The sequence below is a fragment of the Macaca fascicularis genome, chromosome 14 (genome assembly GCF_037993035.2).
Source record: "Macaca fascicularis isolate 582-1 chromosome 14, T2T-MFA8v1.1".
NCBI lineage: Eukaryota > Metazoa > Chordata > Mammalia > Primates > Cercopithecidae > Macaca > Macaca fascicularis.
In genome coordinates this window covers 29,533,109-29,552,490 of record NC_088388.1, presented here as the reverse complement: position 1 = coordinate 29,552,490, position 19,382 = coordinate 29,533,109, and the positions used below count along the sequence as shown (strand labels likewise).

At 45.6% G+C, this 19,382-nt stretch overlaps 1 protein-coding gene across 7 annotated transcripts in view; it reads left to right on the top strand.

The window, feature by feature from the left end:
* Positions 1–19,382, top strand: part of LDLRAD3 (low density lipoprotein receptor class A domain containing 3) — a 327,921-nt gene that overhangs the window by 81,941 nt on the left and 226,598 nt on the right. For all 7 annotated transcript variants that reach the window (XR_012423327.1, XR_012423328.1, XR_012423326.1 and 4 more), the window contains exon 2: positions 7,498–7,644. Coding sequence is in view for 4 of the 7 variants with exons in the window: in XM_074013956.1 (XP_073870057.1) it covers positions 7,498–7,644 (147 nt within the window). In the remaining 3 variants the exon portion in view is untranslated. The remainder of the gene's footprint in view (positions 1–7,497; positions 7,645–19,382) is intronic.

Below are 19,382 nucleotides of genomic sequence, written 5' to 3'. Positions count from 1 at the left end.
GATAATGGAAAACAGTAACTTTGAACCTTAATTAAGTGAAATGTTAATTACCCTTCCCAAAAAGAATTCCATTTTTTTCTTAGTAGACCTATATTACAGAAAATTGTTCCCAATGATTATGAAAATATTTTGAATTTAATCAACAAAAATTTGTGGAATATTCTTTTCTTTCCTCTTATATAGGTACCTTAATTTGGCCTCTTGGCCTACACGGCCTGAAATATTTACTCTGGCCATTTATAGACTTTTTCTAGCTGTGTTACCTTGGGAAAGTTACTTCAGTCTCAGTTTCCTCATCCTGCAAAATGGAAATGGTGCCTATTTCATAGGGCTGTTGTCAGGAGTAAAAAAGAACTGAAGGGCCGGGCACGGTGGCTCACGCCTGTAATCCCAGCACTTTGGGAGGCTGAGGCAGGCGGATCACAAGGTCAGGAGATCGAGACCATCTTGGTCAATATGGGGAAACCCCATCTCTACTAAAAATACAAAAAAAATTAGCTGGGCGTGGTGGCATATGCCTGTAATCAGACAGAGGAATTGCTTGAACCCGGGAGGTAGAGGTTGCAGTGAGCAGGAATCACGCCACTGCACTCCAGTCTGGGCAACAGAGCAAGACTAAGTCTCAAAAAAAAAAAAAAAAAAAACCCCAGAAAAACGGATGTTCCACTCCTGCTGTGTGTATGTGTTTCAGTAGATGTCAGGTCTTCCCTAGTGAAAAGTCTGTAATAATTGATTTCTTGAGGGCTGTTAAAGGGAGCAGGAGGAGGGATGGGATGAGGGTGGGGCCGGGGCTCAGTGCTCATCTTGGAGGTCAGTATCGTGACAAACAGCATCTTCCAGAGTTGCTGTCAGACCCCCAAACTGTGGACCTTAGATCTCACAAAGACCGTATCCTGATGGCTCTGCAAACCCACACTAGATTAACATTGCTGCAACATAATTTTCCTCATGAAATGCACTGAAGCATAACTAAAAAAATGTAAGTAGCAGCTATCAGGACCTTAATGAGGTTATAAATACAGCAAGAAAATAATTTGTAAAACTCTTTCCTGGTGAAAAACTGTCCTTTACCTAGACCTCTTTGCTTGCCCCATTAATAACAGCCATTGGCTTTCTTTACTAACTCGCTTTGTAAGAAAGGAACAAAGCCTTTAACATTTTGTAACTCATGCTGCTTTACCCTTGTAGGAGAAACAACCATATAGCCGTAGGAAGTGCAGACTCCTCATGGCAGAGTAGGCAGCTAGGCCCCCTCACTATCCCGGTGACTTGCTCCATCCATCAGTTGTTCCTGCTGCAGTATTGCACACCATCTTCTTTTAGGATCATAGGCAGTGTAAATATGAAATCTGTGGATATCAATAGCCAGTGGTCCTGGGCTGAACCCAGGGGTCGTGTTATACCTTCTCACCAATTTCCCTGGGCTGTCTTTCTTTAACAGATGGGTAAATGGAGGCTGGGGCTACTGGAATGAGCTCACAGGGCAGGGTGGTCTGAAGAGTCTAGACAGAGCTGGAGACATGGCTATGCTGAGGTACTTAGACCCAGAAGGCCCATCTTCGCCCCAGACTCAGCCTTGTGTGACTGTTCTTGGTGACAGCTGGAGTGCTCTTCATAGGCAGGCTCTAGCAGGAAGCAGTTTGATGGGAACCGAATGGGAAATGCACAGGACAGATGTCTCTAGTTCCTTCTTACACTGATGCTACCATGCGGAGCAGCCTAGAGTCGAGGAGGTCTTCAGGGATTTTCTAGGGATGTTTGTAAACAGATCATTGCAGAGCAGCTCACTCACTTGCCTTGTGCCTGTGCATGGAATGTGTGTGTGTGTGTGTGTGTGTGTGTGTATGTATACGTTTAAAGAAGGCAGTCATGGAAAACAGACAGTGGCGTTCAGTGCCTCGTAACACTGTGTTGGCATTAGGCAGTGGAAAGAGGTTATTAATTCTCTGGGGAGGTTTTAGACAAGATCCGTTTGAGATTTGAGATTTGCAGAACCAAATGCTAAGCCTGTGTGTCTGTACATATGTATGGGTGTATGTCTTGCTTTTGCTGTTCATTGAGCAGAGATTGTCTCAGATCCAGATTGTCAGGAAGCAGAGGATAAAAATGAAGGCCACTGGGCAGAAGTTGGAAAGCAGGGCTGTCATGGTTTGCAGATGTCAATTCTAGATTGCATCATGACAAGGGGTCCCCCTAGGGTGGGAAGAACAGCAGAAGGAGAGGAGAGAGCCAGGAGGACTCCAGCTGGTAGGCTGGAATTCCCATTTCTCAGCTGGAAAAGTCAACCTCACTAACTGCGTGTTCTGGAGTAATTTAGGTGGAATGCAGCAGCTGAGTTTGTGTAGTTGCACCAATTTCGGCCCCCTTGTCAAATATAAATTTGTGGGAGCCAGCAGTTTTGGAAGAAGCTTCTGCAGCAGGCTGTTTGCCTTTGTCCAATAGAATGGGACTTGGAATTTTTTTTTTTTTTTTTTCATTCTTGGTGCAGATGGTGTAGTTATTTTAAGTAAGTGATGTGCTGCAGTGAAAATGGGCAACTCTCTTTCATTTTTCAGCTTAATGAAAAAAAGAGAAGGGAGGAGGAGAAACCCCAGCTAGCCAACTTTGTGCTAATGCTTGTCTTTTTTGGATTCTAAATGTGTCCCAAGGCACTAAGATGGGATAAATATTTCAGCCACTAGAAAGTCCTGCTGTCGGCCTGAAAAGATTTCTAACCTCTTTTAAAGCAGACTGGGTAGTAATTTACTTGTACAAATCCAGACACCCCCATGTCCCTTGTTTTAACTATGCATGTACAGATTCTACTCACATTCTAGGGGGATGAGGCAAGGGGCAGATGGAACTCTCTAGGGAAGAGTATGTGGGAAAGGGAGGAAATAAATTAGTGACTGAACATTTGCCTTCCTTCTTAGAGTGGTTACAAGTATTCATTGGAGACCTACAGAGTGGTCAGGTGCCCAGGGTGCAGAGTTGAACAAAACAGTGCCTCTCTGCCTTCATGGAGTGTTCAGTCTAGGTGGAGAGAGAGTACAGACACACCAGTAAGCAAAAGTTGGAATAAAGGAAAACAGGACATTACCAGCATGAAAAACAGGGAGACGAGCTTTAGATTGAGTGTCCATGCAGGGACCTGAAGAAGTAATTTAAGCGGAGGTCTGAAGGATGAATGAGGTTAGCCTCACAGTGTATTAGTTTGCTCGGGCTGCTGTTAGGTTGGTACAGATGTAATTTCCTTGTGCATTATGCAACTACTTTTGCACCAACCTAACATAGCAAAGTCCACAGGCTAGGTGGCTGAAACGACAGAAGTTTGTTTTCTCACAGTGCTGGAGGCAAGAAGTCTGAGATGGGGGTGCAGGATTAGTTTCCTCTGAGGCCCCTCTTCCTTGGTTTATGAATGGTTGTCTTCTCCCTGTGTCCTCACATGGTCTTCCCTCTTCAACGGTCTCTGTCCTGATCTCTTCTCAGAAGGACATCAGTCATACTGAATTAGGGCCCACACTAATGCCATCGTTTTAAAGATCCTCATCTCCAAATACAGTCACATTCGGAGGTTCTGAGGTTCAGGACTTCAACATATAAATTTTGGGGGGACACAGTTGAGCCCATTACACAGATGAAAGGTAGGTGGAAGAATGTCTGGGCTCGGCAAACAGCACATCTGGAGGCCTCACAGCGGGGGGTACTGAGGTGTGTTGCAGGAGATGATGTGAAATGAGTATCTAGAAGTAAGCAGCAACTGGACCATGCTGGACTTTGTAAACTATGGCCAGAGTTTTAGATTTATTCTGAGGACACAGAGAACCCGTAGTGCGTTTTAAAATCTCACTCTGTGTGAAGAGAAGGAACTGGAGGGAGTGAGAAGTGGGGAGTCCAAAGGTTTTTAATTAATAAACTAAGGTTTGTGAACCTCGCCACTATTGACATTTTCAGCTGGATGATTCTTCATTATGGGGGCTGTCTTGTGCATTACAGGAGGTATAGCAACATCTCTGGACTCTGCCCACTAGATGCCAATAGCACCCCCATCTCCCCATCACGACAACCCAAAATGTCTCCAGAGAGTGCCGTATGTTCCCTGGGGGGCAAAATTGATCCCTGTTGAAAACCCATGGTTGAAAAGGGCAAGAGATAATGGTGACTTGGATTGGGTGGTGCCAGTTGAGTGATGGGTTTGCAAATTGGATGGGTTTGAGGCAGGTTTTTGAAGGCAGAATCAATAAGATTTAACCTGCCTTTGCCTTAGTTTCTCCTCATGCCTTTTTTTTTTTTTTTAAAGACAGAGTTTTGCTCTTGTTGCCTAGGCTGGAGTACAATGGCGTGATCTCGGCTCACTGCAACTTCCACCTCCCAGGTTCAAGCGATTCTCCTGCCTCAGACTCCCAAGTAGCTGGGATTACAGGTGTGCATCCACACCTGGCTAATTTTGTACTTTTAGTAGAGATAGGGTTTCACCATGTTGGTAGGCTGGTCTCAAACTCCTGACTTCAAGTGATCCACCCACCTCAGCCTCCCAAAGTGCTGGGATTACAGGTGTGAGCTACCGTTACTGGCCCTCCTCATGCTTTTGAGTTTGATGATGTCACTTCCCTAAAGCACATGGCTGTGCACCACCTGCATGCCTAATACAGTCGCTCAGAAGAGAAAAAAGAGTGTGCCTCTCTGTTACTGTTCACCAGGCCCCAGGATCCCTGGTCCTACTGAGAAAGCACTTTGAGCCCCGTGGCTGGCAGGACCACCTGTGTGTAATAGGCATGGTATTTAGTCTCTGCATCCACCCATCCATTTGTCAAGTCCGTGTGCCGCCAGCCTTATTGACTCTCAGAGGAAGTGCTTTGGAATCTAATCTGGCCAATTCTCCTGCTCCAGAAATCTGTTTATCAGAACATGATTTCACAGTTGCAGTGACATTTCCAGGGGGGCTTGCCTTCGAGGAGCTACCTCTACAAATGCACGTGTAAGTATTTCCAAACAAAGCAGAATGACCGTTACATTCCCGGCCCCTGGAGAGTTCTCTGCTTGCTGGAGAAGCCCAGAGCAGTTGTTAGCAAACAGCCGGAATGTGTGGATTTTCTGGGTTGAGCATTCGTTGTCTGGCTAGTATCCAGTACCTGGCTGCCCTTCTGGGGTCCCCCTCACGCCCTTGCCTGGAGATGGTGAATTGGTTTCATGTTCTTCTCGGGGTTGTTAGTGGCTTTCTGGAGTCCAGTCTTGAGAGGGAGTCTCATATGGATTCTGGGCTCGGTGGAACAGAGCATCATGATTAATTAGGGATGGCCGACTTTGCACTAGGATAGGAGAAATTGCAGCAGAATAGGAGAAATAGTAGCATAATACCTTTGCATTTCCTAACAATCAGAGCTGCATGATTTTTAAATTCCACGTCGTTCCATGTTCTGGGCTACATCTTCCTGCACAGAGTCTTTGCTGACACTGTTCTCTAGACCTGAGGGGTGCTTAGTTTTTATCTCTGTGTGTCTGTCAACATCCACTGTAGATGCTACCCTCTTTCTAGGAATCTTTTTTGATTTCTTTGAATTTTGACTTTATCTTAAGAACACCAGGGAGCCATTCAATGACCTTTTAAAGTTAAGAAATGATTGACTTGGTGTTTAGACAGATCCTTCTGGCCACAGAGGGGAGAGTGGGTTGGAGGGGGGCAAGATGGGAGGCAGGGAGACCAAGTTGGGAAGTTGTGCCGCGTAGCAGTCCCCATAAGAGAGGGTGGCTGCTTCGGCTGGAGTCGCAGCTGTGGCAATGGAGACTTGGGGACTGGCCATTATCAGAACATGATTTCACAGTTGATAGACTGAGGAGGGGACAAGGGAGATTTCTAGGGTTCTGATGTGGGCAGTTGGGCAGGGTAGAGCCCCTCATTGTAGCTTCTCTCCTAGAGCTCTCCAGTGAGTGATGAAAGCTCATTTTCAGTAATGAAACATGCATGTGCATTATTAATTCTGTATAATGCAGCAGATAGTCCACAAGGGAAATTCCATGGCACCAAGGCCGGTGGGGTATTGCTTGCCTGTGACGGTGTCCATTGTAATTGGTTGTTGCCTGCTTGTTCTAGTTATAAAATAATTTTAGTATCACCCCAGTGGTACTATCACCAGACTACAGAGTTAGTGCTCATCTGTGTTTGGAGAAGCCAGGGAACACGTTAGAGGAAAGGGGACATATTTGTTTGTTTAAGGGTGTGTAGGGATTTACTAGGAGACCCAGCAGGCCGAAGGGCATCCCTGGTAAAAAAGAATAGCACACATAAAGGATAGTGGTCTGTAGGCGGATATGATGTTAGGGATCTGGAGATCTAGAGATGCTTCTCCTTGGCAAGGTTTTTGAAAGAGAATTATGGACCCTTCTCTTCTCCTGCTACCCCCAGGCAGGTCTGGACATCACTGTTCTTATTTTGCTGTGTGTGCCTTTCCAGCCTAAAGGTATAATAAGCCCTAGGCTTTATCTCTGTATCTTTAGAACACAGCACAAGTATCTGGTCATAAATGTCTAGTAAATGCTTATGGAATGACTCAGGAGGAGGCTCTGGAGCTGTGGTGTGCTGAAGGACTGGTCCTTTTTTTTTTTTTTTTTTTTTTTTTCTGCTTTTCCCCAAAACTCTTTTACTCACATGGCTCCTTGTCCCCCAGCCATTGATCACAATGGCTCAGACTGGTCAGATCGATCAGATCCTGGCTGCCTTGAAAATCTGCCCCCAGGGTCCACTGGTAGATGAACTCAGCACGCTGCCCACCTCCACCGCCACAGCACTGGCCTTCTCTATTTGCTTTCCAGCCTGAGAGTTGGCTGTTTGGGTTGGGGACTTTGGCACTTTATGACCATGTTCAGTGGAGTTGAATCTGAACTTGCAGCTTGGTTCTCAGCCTCCAGTAACTCTTGGCAGGCAATTTCGTGACCTTGGGACCCTCATGGAGGTTACAAATCCCGAGTTCAAGATTCAGTGCGGCCTTTTCTACCTGTGCGACCTCAGGCAGGTTGGTTTTATAGGTCTGGGCTCCTGTTTCCTAGAGTGAAATGATCTCCCAGTATTTCTGCCAACTTGGCCCAGCTTCAAGGATTCTGTGATTGTAAGGGCTACAGAGTCTGAGGCCTGGAAAGGTCTTGCAGTTCCTACTGTTGGAGACATTGGGAGTCCAGTGCTCACTCCTGTCTAGAATTTCAATTTTTAATCACTGCTGATGGGCCAGAAAAGAACATTTGGATTTTACAACCAGTCTTTGATGGAGAAAGAAAAAAAGTCAGTGAACACCCATTTTGTGCTCGACATTTAAGTATGTTTGTTCCCTGTATTTCTCCATTTAGTCCTCTCAGAATCTCCGGAGGTGGACTGGGGCAGATTATTAGTCCATTTCACAGATGAGGAAACTGAAGGTCAGAGAGGTTGAGTCACCTACCAGAAGTCTCACCTATACCGAACCAGACACCTTTCAGCTGAGTCCCTACTGTTGCTGTGCCATCTGACCTGTCCCCTCTCTCCAACAGAGAGCCAGCTGCTCCCCGGGAACAACTTTACCAACGAGTGCAACATACCAGGCAACTTCATGTGCAGCAATGGACGGTGCATCCCGGGCGCCTGGCAGTGTGACGGGCTGCCTGACTGCTTCGACAAGAGTGATGAGAAGGAGTGCCGTGAGTGGCCTGGCCCTTTGCTGGGGTGGGGTGGCAGCCATCCTGGGGCAGAGGGGAGCCGGTCCTGAGCTGGCTTAGACCCTGCACACTCTGCTTGCTGCAAGCTGGTGGTTTTGTGCCTCTTGCCAGCAGTCCTGCTTCTCTGCTGTATCTCCATCTCAGTGTCTGTGATCTGTGTAGACACAGGGATCTTGGTGGAGGTGGAGCTAAGGCTTTGAGAGAGCAGAAGGTTTTACCATCAGGCTCTACTAATCCCTACCCTGGAGTCCCGCCCTTGCCTTCATTTTATATACAAGCCAACTGAGCATCCCAGAGGTTATATGGCTGCAGCACCTTAAAACCAGCAAGTGGCACATTGGACGTGGGAACCCAGGGCTGCCTGACTCCAGGGTCCATGCTGGTGACCATCTGACGGAGCACCATGGAATTTTCTTGATGATTAAATGAGGCATAGCATCCCACCAAGTATCCAGCATGGAGTTGGCACTGAATACATAGTAACGTGCTTTCCCATCCCCTTTTCTCTGCCAATAGATATGGCTTGAGCCTTTGCTGGGGACATCATCTCCTAATGGGCACCACCAGGATCCGATGGTTTTGTGATCCTCCCCACCCCACCTCCTTGTCAGCCCTTTGCCTGTTTTGTGCTGCCGAAACATGTGTGAGAGTTGGGTTGATGGTCATCCACGAGAAAAGAGGCACCGGGGATGTGAGTTGAAAGGGTCCGTGGTGTCAAGTGATCCTGCTCCCAGCCCTGCAGAGGTGTATTTCTCTTCCTCTTCAGTTTGTCTCTGCAGAGTGAGCTTGGCCATGTGCCCTGTGTGGTTGTCCTCCTGGGTGCCCTGGTAGGTAGGAAACATGACTGACAAGTGGTGGGCACAGTGTTGTCTCACAGGGGATTGCCTTGAGACCACATGACTAGACGATGGTTCCTGGCTCTTTCGTGTGCTTTGGGCACCAGGCCACGTGGCCTGTCTGACAGTAGAACTGTGTGTCCTGGCTCTGAGCCTGCTGTCTCCCTGGAAGCCAGCTGAGGAAACAGCTGAGGACAGGTTAATCATTTGAACTTCTTTTTTTTTTTTTTCTCCCCGAAATGGAGTCTTGCTGTGTCACCCGGGGCTGGAGTGCAGTGGCGCGATCTTGGCTCACTGTAACCCCCACCTCCCAGGTTCAAGCAATTCTCCTGCCTCAGCCTTCTGAGTAGCTGGGATTACAGGCGCCCACCACTGCGCCTGACTAATTTTTGTATTTTTAATAGAGACGGGGTTTTACCATGTTGGCCAGGCTGGTCTCAAACTCCTGACCTCATGATCCGCCCACCTCAGCCTCCCAAAGTGCTGGGATTACAGGCGTGAGCCACCGCGCCCAGCCAATCATTTGAGTTTTTAACATATCTCTGACCAGAATTTGGGGCCCCTGTCTGTTGACGCACAGGAAGGGGTACCTCTGACCAGAGCTTGGGGCCCCTGTCTGTTGACGCACGGAAAGGGGCACTGGCTTTGGAGTTCACATACCTCTGGAGCAAGCTGCCCCCTCTGAAACTGGCCCTTTGCCCATCCAAGGGTTCCCGTATCCCCAGTGCCTGCTCCTGCCCTTCAGAGAAGTTTCTGGGATGGGAAAATTGAGGTGTGTTTTTTGGGGAGAATACTTCATACTGCTTGTTGCACGTGACCTTTCTGAAATGATGACTATACGCGTGAATTTTTATTTTTGCAGAACTGTTTGTTTGTTGTCTTCCAGCCCAGGCTGAAATACAATGGCATGATCATAGCTCACTGCAGCCTCCACCTCCTGGGCTCAAGTGATTCTCCCACTTTGCCCACCCCTAGTAGCTGGGAGCACAGGAGTGCGCCATCACGCCTGGCTAATGTATTTTTATTTTTTATAGAGACAGGGTTTTTCACCATGTTGCCCGGGTTGCTCTTGAACCCCTGAGCTCAAGCAGTCCACCTACCTCCGCCTCCCAATGAGCTGGGATTACAGGTTACAGGTGTGAGCCACCAAGCCCGGCCTGTAGAATTATTTTGTAAAATTATTATGTCTAGTTTAGCTTTTCTCTGTTTCTAACATGGCCTCAGAATTACTAGAGCTGTAACATTAGTAAGCTGAGCAAATGGCATAGTATGTGTGAGCTCTGTCATCTGTCTGGTTTTAAGGATTTATTAAACACTATACAAGTGTGCCAAGTTACCATTTTTGAGATATGGTGTATATTTGACCATCGGCACATGCAGATTGTTGTTAGCTGACCTGGGAATATTTGGGACATGATGTTTCCGAAAGAACGCAGGGTTAAGGAGTTAATTCCTAAATTGTATTCCCAGCTTTGTCAGTAGCAGCTGTGTGATACTAGTGCAATCTCTGACATTCTGTGTCCTGTCACAAAATCTCATGATTTCAGAATTCATGCTCAAATGGGAAGACATGGTGGAGAGCAAATATTTTTTTAAAAAGATGTTGCTGGCAGCTACCTGGAGCTGCTTGGTTTGGTTTGGAACAGGCTCATTCTTGGCTATTCTCCATTCGTTTTTTCTCCTGACTTCCTACCTTTAGCACCCAAGTGTGGTGGAGATTTGAGTGGCATTTATGTAGTCTTTTGAGCAAAACATAATTAAGAAACTATGCGCCCCAAACGTATATTAACCTCTCTCTGTAGCCCTTCTTTTTTGTCTTTAAATTGTGAAAACAGAACATTAGAAAGTTTAGATAGTAGAGGGAAGGAGAAAAAGTCCCTTTTCTAAAACAAATTCTACTTTCATTTAAAATTTCTTATATATTCCCTTCCAGCCTAGGACTTGAGGGTGTGAGCCCTTGAGAAGGCCTATTTGTGTCAAAATCTGAGCCCTTCTTCCCTCTTAGGGGGCTGTGTGATCGTGGGAAACTTACCAGAATGTTCTAAACTTTAGCCTTTGGGAGAATTAAAGAGAATTCTTTAACCTCCTGGTGCCTCAATTTCCTCCTCTCCAAAACAGGGGTAATAAAGGCTTCTGATACTTAACACTGTTGTGAAGTTTTAACCTGTATGAAGCACGCAGCGCAGTGCCTGTATACAGTAAGTGGCTTGTAAACATGAACTATTATTGGTTAAATCTGTACCAACTATTTTATTTGGTGGTTGTCATGGGGAAATACGGTTCAATTGCCTGCTTTTTTCTACTTAACGTTAGAGGCCCTTGGCCACATTCTGTATTGAGGATTCACAGTTGTTTTGGGAGGCTGCCTAATGCTGTCAGGTAGACACACTGTAAGTTAACCATCCCCCTGCGTTTCAGTCTCTTCTGTTTCACTCTCTTCCGCACTTTTACTTCTGCTGATCAAAATGTTTAGGATCATTTAAGGAACTTATGCTTAACCAGATCACGGAAATATACAATGGTTTCAGCCAGAGCCAGGGTGGATGGGGCTGAGGTCTCCAGGGTGACCAACTTGAACACCTTTTCAAGGATGATTGGAACGGCTGATGTGGAGTTCCTGCCGCCTTCCCGGAGGGAGGGAGACTGGTTCTGTGTCTTGCTCATGAGCTACGAAGCCCTTTCTCTGATTCTTTGGAACAACTGTGTACCGAAGGGGAGGCGAGTGAAGGTGGCAGTGTTCTCGCCTCAGAGAGGTGATTACTTCAAGTGCCCTGTGGAGCTTTGGCATTGGGAAGATAATACGCTTCTTAAAAAAGAGAGAATTATTGCCCTTTCCAAAGGGCAAGAAAGAGCCTGCAGAGGTGTGTCATGGTGGGATATGAGGCAGTGAGCAGCTCTTCTGTATCCACAGCACAGGAAGGATTTTTACCAGACAGGAAGAATTTTTTAAAAAATTTTTATCGTGAAGGTAATAAGACCACATATTGTAAAAACTGAGGGCAGAGAAGGAGGAAAAGCGTATGTACTCAGATCCACTGTTGGCATTCTGGAAGTTCTCATTCAGGCTTTTCCCCAGTGTAATCGCCAGGGGTGTACAGTTTTATATTTTGACATTTTTTCATGTAACATTTCAATTTCAACCTGTTAACATTTTTTCTGTATCTTCCCCCATTTTCCTCTTTGTCATTTTTAGTGCCATTAACTTGCTATAATATGGTTTATTTACACATAATTTGGCATTTCTCTTCTTTCCAGTTTTCCACTATGGGAAACAGTGCTCACTTGTGAACAGGAGGGTGGACATGACTTCCCCTCTGTTTTGAGAAATTTGCTTAGGCTCAATCTCAGAATTAAAATTACTGGGTGAGAGGGAAGGCACCTTGTCTTGGCTCTTGACACTGACTGCCCACTTGTTTTGCTAAAGTTTTGCACTAGTTTGCTGGCAATGTGTGAAAACTATGACTTTATTTTAGTCGTGGCAGCCCTGGGTAACATCTTTAAAAAATATTTTTCTGGTTAATTTAATAATTGAAAACGGTTACTTTTTTTTAATTTAAAAAAATTATCTAGCGAGATTGTTTTCCCTTACCTCTACTTACTAGTTTTATTTCTTTGTGAGATACCTATTGATGGACTAAAATTAATTTCCAGCTGAGTTAAGACATTAGATTTTCTGCCTCTTGAATCTATAGAAGAGGCTCATTTGGGGACACTTTGAGTGTATTTCTGTTCTTAGTTAGTGGAATGCCCTCAGAGATAGTTTTATCCAAATAGCTTTAAAATAAAAGGAATAAAGATAATGTTTTAGAAAAACGAGGAAGCACCATGCAAGTCCTGATTATGAGGAGAGTTTATTAGAGCTTCCTCTAGGCCACACTATCCCAGGCATTTTACATTCTATTGATTCGTTTGATCATTGCAGAAGCCTTATTAGTAAAGGGCTGGTGTCATCTCCAGATGAGGAAATTGAGCAGTAGAGCGATTCCGTGGAGCTTGCCTGTTGGCCCAGAAAATAAGTCTCCATAACCTTCTTCTGTCAGAGACCCCCAGTGGGGGCTTTCAGTCTTTTTCTCCAGTTATCTGTTACCCTGCTGAAATGGAATCTTACTGCTATCATGACATATTATCCTGTCGAACCTGCTTTATAAAAAGATTCTAAAAACATCGATAATGGTTTCCTATGGAAATGAATATTTACATGGCTGTTAGTCCCGGGAGTTTCTGAAATGTTTTCCTTGAAGAGACTGTCCTTTGATTGGTGTTGCCTTCTGTAATAAAGCAGCAATCCAAATTTCCAGAACCCACAGGGGACTGGGAGTCAAGAGCCTTAAGTTCTGTGTCGATGTTAGCTGCCATCTGTTTGTGTTCTAACCAAGTGGTTGGGGGGATCCTGAATGTTTGGGGTCCTCTTCCCATGGCGGTTCATTTTCTCCTTTGGAAAGTTACACCGATTGATGTCTTTGGCTTTGCGTTTACAGACCTGGCCATTTATGTTTGATGGGTGTGTTTGGTTGGGGGGAGGTGTGGAGGAGGGATACATTTGAGGACTTTGTCAAATGATAAAATATGAACGAATCTCCAAATCCAGCTATAGGAAAGTAGGTGCAAAAATGGGATTTGAATTTTACTTGCTTTTACTGTTCCTGACCATTTCTTGAACATGTGTTATTATTGCTCTGGTGCGAAGGCATAAATCCATGAGATAGGGTTGAGAGGGCAAGTTTGGGCAAATGATCCCCAAGAAATATAAAAGAGCAAGAAAGCTGGGGTTGAGATTGTTCAGGCTCCACACTCTTCCTCTTTCCTTTTTAGCATCTTCCTCGCCTTCTGCCTCTAGGTGGTGCCACCTATATTTTCTTTTAACCTCGCACTACAGGGCAAGTAGAGATGTGGGAAAAAGCTGGATTCTGAGTTATCCTTTACCTTTACTAAGCTTTACCAGGAATTCAGCTGTTTCTCTAGGGCACCTAATACTGGCTCCACACACAAAATGCCTCTGGAAATCAGGAAGCTTTCTTTTTTTCTTTTTTTGAGATGGAGTCTCGCTGTGTCGCCCAGGCTGGAGTGCAGTGGCGCGATCTAGGCTCACTGCAAGCTCCGCCTCCCGGGTTCACGCCATTCTCCTGTCTCAGCCTCCCGAGTAGCTGGGACTACAGGTGCCCGCTACCACGCCCAGCTAATTGTTTTTTGTATTTTTTTAGTAGAGACAGGGTTTCACTGTGTTACCCAGGATGGTCTCGAACTCCTGACCTGGTGATCCGCCCACCTTGGCCTCCCAAAGTGCTGGGATTACAGGCGTGAGCCACCACGCCCAGCCTAGGAAGCTTTCATAGGATGGATAGAGCTTGCGGCTTCTTCTCTTGGACTGTTCTGTCGTTTCTCAAAGAAGGGGATGTGTTGGCTGATGGGCTGTGGCTTAGGGAGGCAGCCTGTCAGTCACTGTGTGCAGCTGCAGTGGGCTCAGGTCTCCCCATCACTGTGTAGAAAGCAGAACTGGCACAGCACTATCATTTTGGGTTGAATTGTAGCCCAACCTTCCCCCACAATTTTCCTGTGTTGAAGTCCTAACCCCTAGTATTTCAAAATGTGACTTTATTTAAAGATGGGGTTTTAAAAGATAACCAAGTAAGAATGAAGTCATTAGGTGGGTCCTAATCCAATATGACTGGTGTCCTTATAGAAAGGGGAAATTTGGACACAGAAATATGTACAGAGGGGAGACGATGTGAAGACTTGTAGCAAGAAGACAGCTATCTACAGTCCAAGGAGAGGGCCTGAAACAGATCCTTCCCTCACAGCCTCACAGCCCCCAGAGGGAGTCAAGCCTGCTAACACCTTGATTTCAGACTCCTGGCCATCAGAACTGTGAGACAATAAATTCTGTGGTTGAAGCTGTCCAATTTGTGGTACTTGGTTATGGCAGCCCTAGCAAACTAACACGACTATCAACCTATCTCCTTTGTTTTAAAAAATAAATTATTATAGGCCGGGCTTGGTGGCTTAGGCCTGTAATCCCAGCACTTTGGGAGGCTGAGACGGGCAGATCCCTTGAGCCCAGGAATTTGAGATCAGCCTGGGCAACATGGTGAAATCCTGACTCTACTAAAAATACAAAAATTAGCCAGATGTGGTGGCGGGAACCTGTAATCCCAGCTACTCGGGAGACTGAGGCACAAGATTTACTTGAACCCGGGAGGTGGAGGTCACAGTGAGCTGAGATTGTGCCACTGCACTCCAGCCTGAGTGACAGAGTGAGACCTTATCTCAAAACAAACCCCCAAAATTATTATATAGTGAATGATAGCTTCCTGCAGCTGTCTAACAGACTGACATGTGCAGACATCCTGCTTTCATTTTTTCCTTTAACAATTTGCAAGTAAGAATCTCACTGTTATGGGTCAAATTGTGTCTTCCAAAAGGATATAGGATATGTTGAAATCTGAACCCCCGTATCTTAGAATGTGACCTTACTTGGAAATGGGGGTCCTTGTGGATGTAATTAGTTAAGATGAGGTTGTACTGGAGTAGGGTGGGCCCTTAATCCAATGTGAATGTTGTCATTATAAGAAGATAATATGAAGATATGAGGGAAGAAGACCATGTGACAACAGAGGCAGAGACTGGAGGGAGGCACCCGCAAGCCAAGGAGTGACCACCATCACCAGAAGCCGGCCTCTGCCCAGTCCACGTGGACCTTTTCTTAACCCCCCTACTGCCCGGCCTCTCGGGAAGAGTCACACCCTCTGTTCCTTCTGGAGGCCCACTGCTTTCTCATATGAGTGAGGTGTCCGGTTTTTTTTTCGCATCTTGGTTCTTGGCAAGCCACTGCTAGCTAAGGGCTGAATTCCAAAGGCCTTCTGAAGGAGCTGAGCCTCAGAAAACATAACTGGCACTCCAAAGGGTCTAGAGAATATCATCGTGGTTTAAAGATCTGTCCATCAAACACTTCGGAATGAAAAGACATGCTCTTTCACAGCGCTTATGGTATGGAGGAAATCCAAGACCTATGTATATTAGCGTTGCCTCTTTTCTCATTGAGTCATTCTGTTTGTATTTGGTTTTTAAATGACTCACCTAATTCCTGGCATGATCCTCACTTCACTGAATTTCTTTAGTCTTAAATTCAAAACCATAAATCCTATGGTTAAGAACAGGAGCTTTGGGCCCAGACAGTACTGAGTTCTCCCCACAGCTTCCATTTATGACGTGTGCAGCCCTGGGGCTTACCATGCACCTGTTTTCTCATCTGTAAAATGGAGGTAATAGCAGTGCCTATCCCAGAGGTGTGATATTTCGGGGGTGATATTTCAAACATCTAGTAAGCGCTGTGTCCAGGCCCTAAGCCAGTTAGAAAGGACTGGATTTAAACAATAGGTATTGTTTCCTGGTGCAGACAAGGTGAAGATCAGCTCTGTGAGTCTGACATGAGCTAATGTGAGGCTTGTAGCTGGTACCTGGTATGAGTTAAGCATTCAGTGAATGCTAGCTGACCCTATTCCCTCAAACACATGTATGCTGGTGACATTTCCTGGCCAGCGCAATGCTGGGAGTTATTACTGCCCTGTTCCCAACACCTCCCTCCTGCACTTCCCCTTCCCACACCCGATCTTTTCTTGCTCTTAGTTCGAGAGCCTGTGCCATGGAAACACCATCATCTGCTAGGTCAACATCTGCTTTTCACTGTCCAGTCTTGAACACACATTCATGAGCTTGCATGAAATTGCTTTTAGCTTAGAGCTCCAGGGAGCCAGCCAGACACCCAAACTGGTACAAAAGGGAAGGAAACAAACATTTGAGGGGCTGAGGTGAGCCAGGCTCTTGAGGTTGCGGGGAAGGAAGCTTGGAGGTACCTCCTCTGCATTCAGATGGGGACCTGTGTCTTAATGGACCTGCAGTAGGCGCCCACCCTCAGAGTGGCTGCCTTAGGCTGTTCTCAGCTCTGCTGGAGCCCTGCACAATTAAACACCTAAGTGGATTTTAATGACGATATTTTGCTTCAGCGCCCAGGCTTCTCAGCCTCCATGAGTATGTAGTCTCTTCCACCTTCACCACACTGAGCTGAAGTCAGCACCACTCCCTGTGGCCTTCAGCATTGTAGGCCTAGAACTTGCAAAAATTACTGTCTTCCTGATTCCTTCTTGCCACTCTAGATGTGCTCTTTGTGCCTCGTGGCCTGTGGTGAGGACAGACTTTCAGTTCAGATGTTGGAATCACAGCATGAAGTTTCAGGTGGGCATCTGATAGGCACCCACCTACATACGGACGTTTCCAGGTTGTCAGGCTACACATAACATGCATTTGACTGTATGCAAACTTTTCTTAAAGGCCCCTGATAGATTTTTGAAGATGTTGGTGATTTTACACTAAGTGGAGAAGTACAAAGTGCTCCAAATCTTTCCAGTTTTATTAGTTTCCTAGGGCTGCTGTAACAGAATACCACAAACTGGGTAGCTTAGAACAACAGATACTTATTCTTTCACAGTTCTAGAGGCTAGGTGTCTAAAGCAAGCTGTCGACCTGGCCATGGTTTCTCTGAAGGTTCTAGGGGAGGATCCTTCCTTGCCTTGTCCTCACTTCTACTGATTTGCTTTCTGATATGGTTTAGCTCTGTGTCCCCACCCAAGTCTCACTTTGAATTGTAATAGTCCCCACGTGGTCATGGGCGGGACCTGGTGGGAGGTAATTGAATCATGGGGGTGGGTTTTTCCTGTACTGTTCTCGTGAGAGTGAATAAGTCTCATGAGATCTGATAGGTTTTTTGTTTGTTTGTTTCATTAAAAAAAAAATTTATTTCAGTAGTTTTTGAGGAACAGGTGGTTTTTGGTTACATGGTAAGTTCTTTTTAAATTTTAAGTTCTGGGATACATGTGCAGAAAGTGCAAGTTTGTTACATAGGTATACATGTGCCATGGTGGTTTCCTGCACCCATCAACCCGTCATCTAGGTTTTAAATCCCACATGCATTAGGTATTTGTCCTGATGCTCTCCCTCCCCTCGGCCCCCACCCCCAACAGGCCCCAGTGTGTGATGTTCCCTTCCCTGTGTCCATGTGTACCCATTGTTCAACTCCCACTTATGAGTGAGAACATGTGGTGTTTGATTTTCTGTTCCTGTGTTAGTTTGCTGAGAATGATGGTTTCCAGCTTCATCCATGCCCCTGCAAAGGACGTGAACTCATTCTTTTTTATGGCTGCATAGTATTCCATGGTGTATATGTGCCACATTTTCTTTATCCAGTCTGATCTGATGGTTTTATAAATGGGGTTCCCCTGTACAAGCTCTGTTGCATGCCGCCATGTAAAACGTGGCTTTGCTCCTTCTTTGCCTTCTGCCATGATTGTGAGGCCTCCCCAGCCATGCGGAACTGTGAGTCCATTAAACCTCTTTTTCTTTATAAATTACCTAGTTTCAGGTATGTCTTTATTAGCAGCATAAGAACAGACTAATACACTGTCCATCATTGTGTTCTTCGGCTTGTAGATGCATTACTCCGTTCTCTGCCTCTGTCATCCATGGTTCTGTCCCTGTGTCTCTTTGCTTTTTTGTCCAAATTTCTTTTTTAAGGACACTGATCATTGGTTTAAGACCCACCCTAATCTAGTATGACTTTATCTTAACTTCATTATATCAGCAAAGACCCAATTTCCAAATATAAGGTCACATTCACAGATCCCAGGGCACTGTTCAACCTGCTACACTGGGTAAATATTGAGGAGGTGAAGCTCCCAGTGACCAGCAGCTACCACCGGAGGAGGCCTTTGCAAACTCAGCTGCCTGGCGGTCCCCATGCTGTGTGGATGCTCACTGCATTCACTTGGGGAATATCGCTATTAATTGTTTTACCTCTGCCTTTGTAGCATAGTGGTTATGGAACAGAACCAAGTGTGTCAATAAAACAGGGATGATTTGAATGCCTAAGAAGGTTGATTCAAATGAGAAAATAAATAAATACATATATTTTTAAAGTCAGCTGGATGTACTCTTTTTTCTTCTGTAATCTGATGCCTTCCTTTGGCCACTTCCATAATGTGAAGATACTCTAAATGCTAGTTAGTGTGTATAGCAGTCTGTGAAAGTTCTGTGCTTTTAGTAGCTCTGGGGCTGGAGGGGGCTGCTGTGGACTAAGCACAGTGTCACCAGCTCTCTGCTGTCCAGCCCCGCTTGGAACCTGGGAGGGTTCCAACTGAGGGTCCCAGCCAGTTTGGACTGCAGTCAGGTTTTGTTTGTCCTGCACAAGGACACGAAAAACAAGAATTAGTTGCCAGTGTTTATAAAGCAAGAGCTTGCACATAAAAATTAGGATTATCAGGTTTTCTTGAGAAATCAGATATTAGGTTACTTTTTGCACTCATGGAGAACCATGTCCATTCTGCATCTATCATGTATTTCCCCGTCTTGATCATTCTAAGGCCTCCAGTGTTTTTAAAATTCTGAGACACACATTTTTTTTCCCCACATTTTTCAATGGACTAAGAAAACAGTGTCTAATTTAATTGGCAGAGTTGTTTCTTTCTTAGTTGTGCACAAAATAGTGGCGTGCTTTGCACTCAGTGGCATCTTGGATTCAATGAAATGCACTAATTTTCTCTGATTGTTAGCATATGATGTTTCAGCCAACGGTGCTGAACATTTCCAAACAGATCAATGCACCATGTGTGTGTTATGTTTTCCTTTGGGTGCTGTGCTTAGAGGATAGCAGACAGGGTGCAGAGTGAGAAGGACCTGGCTCTGCAGCCAGCACTGCCAGTATTGAATCCTGGCTCCATCATCTGGGAGCTGTGCGACCTGGGCAAGGTACTTGGCCTCAGTTTCCTCATAACTCCCCTGGCATTTTTGTGAGGATTAAATGAGCTGAAACCTTGAAAATGCTTCAAACAGCAGCGG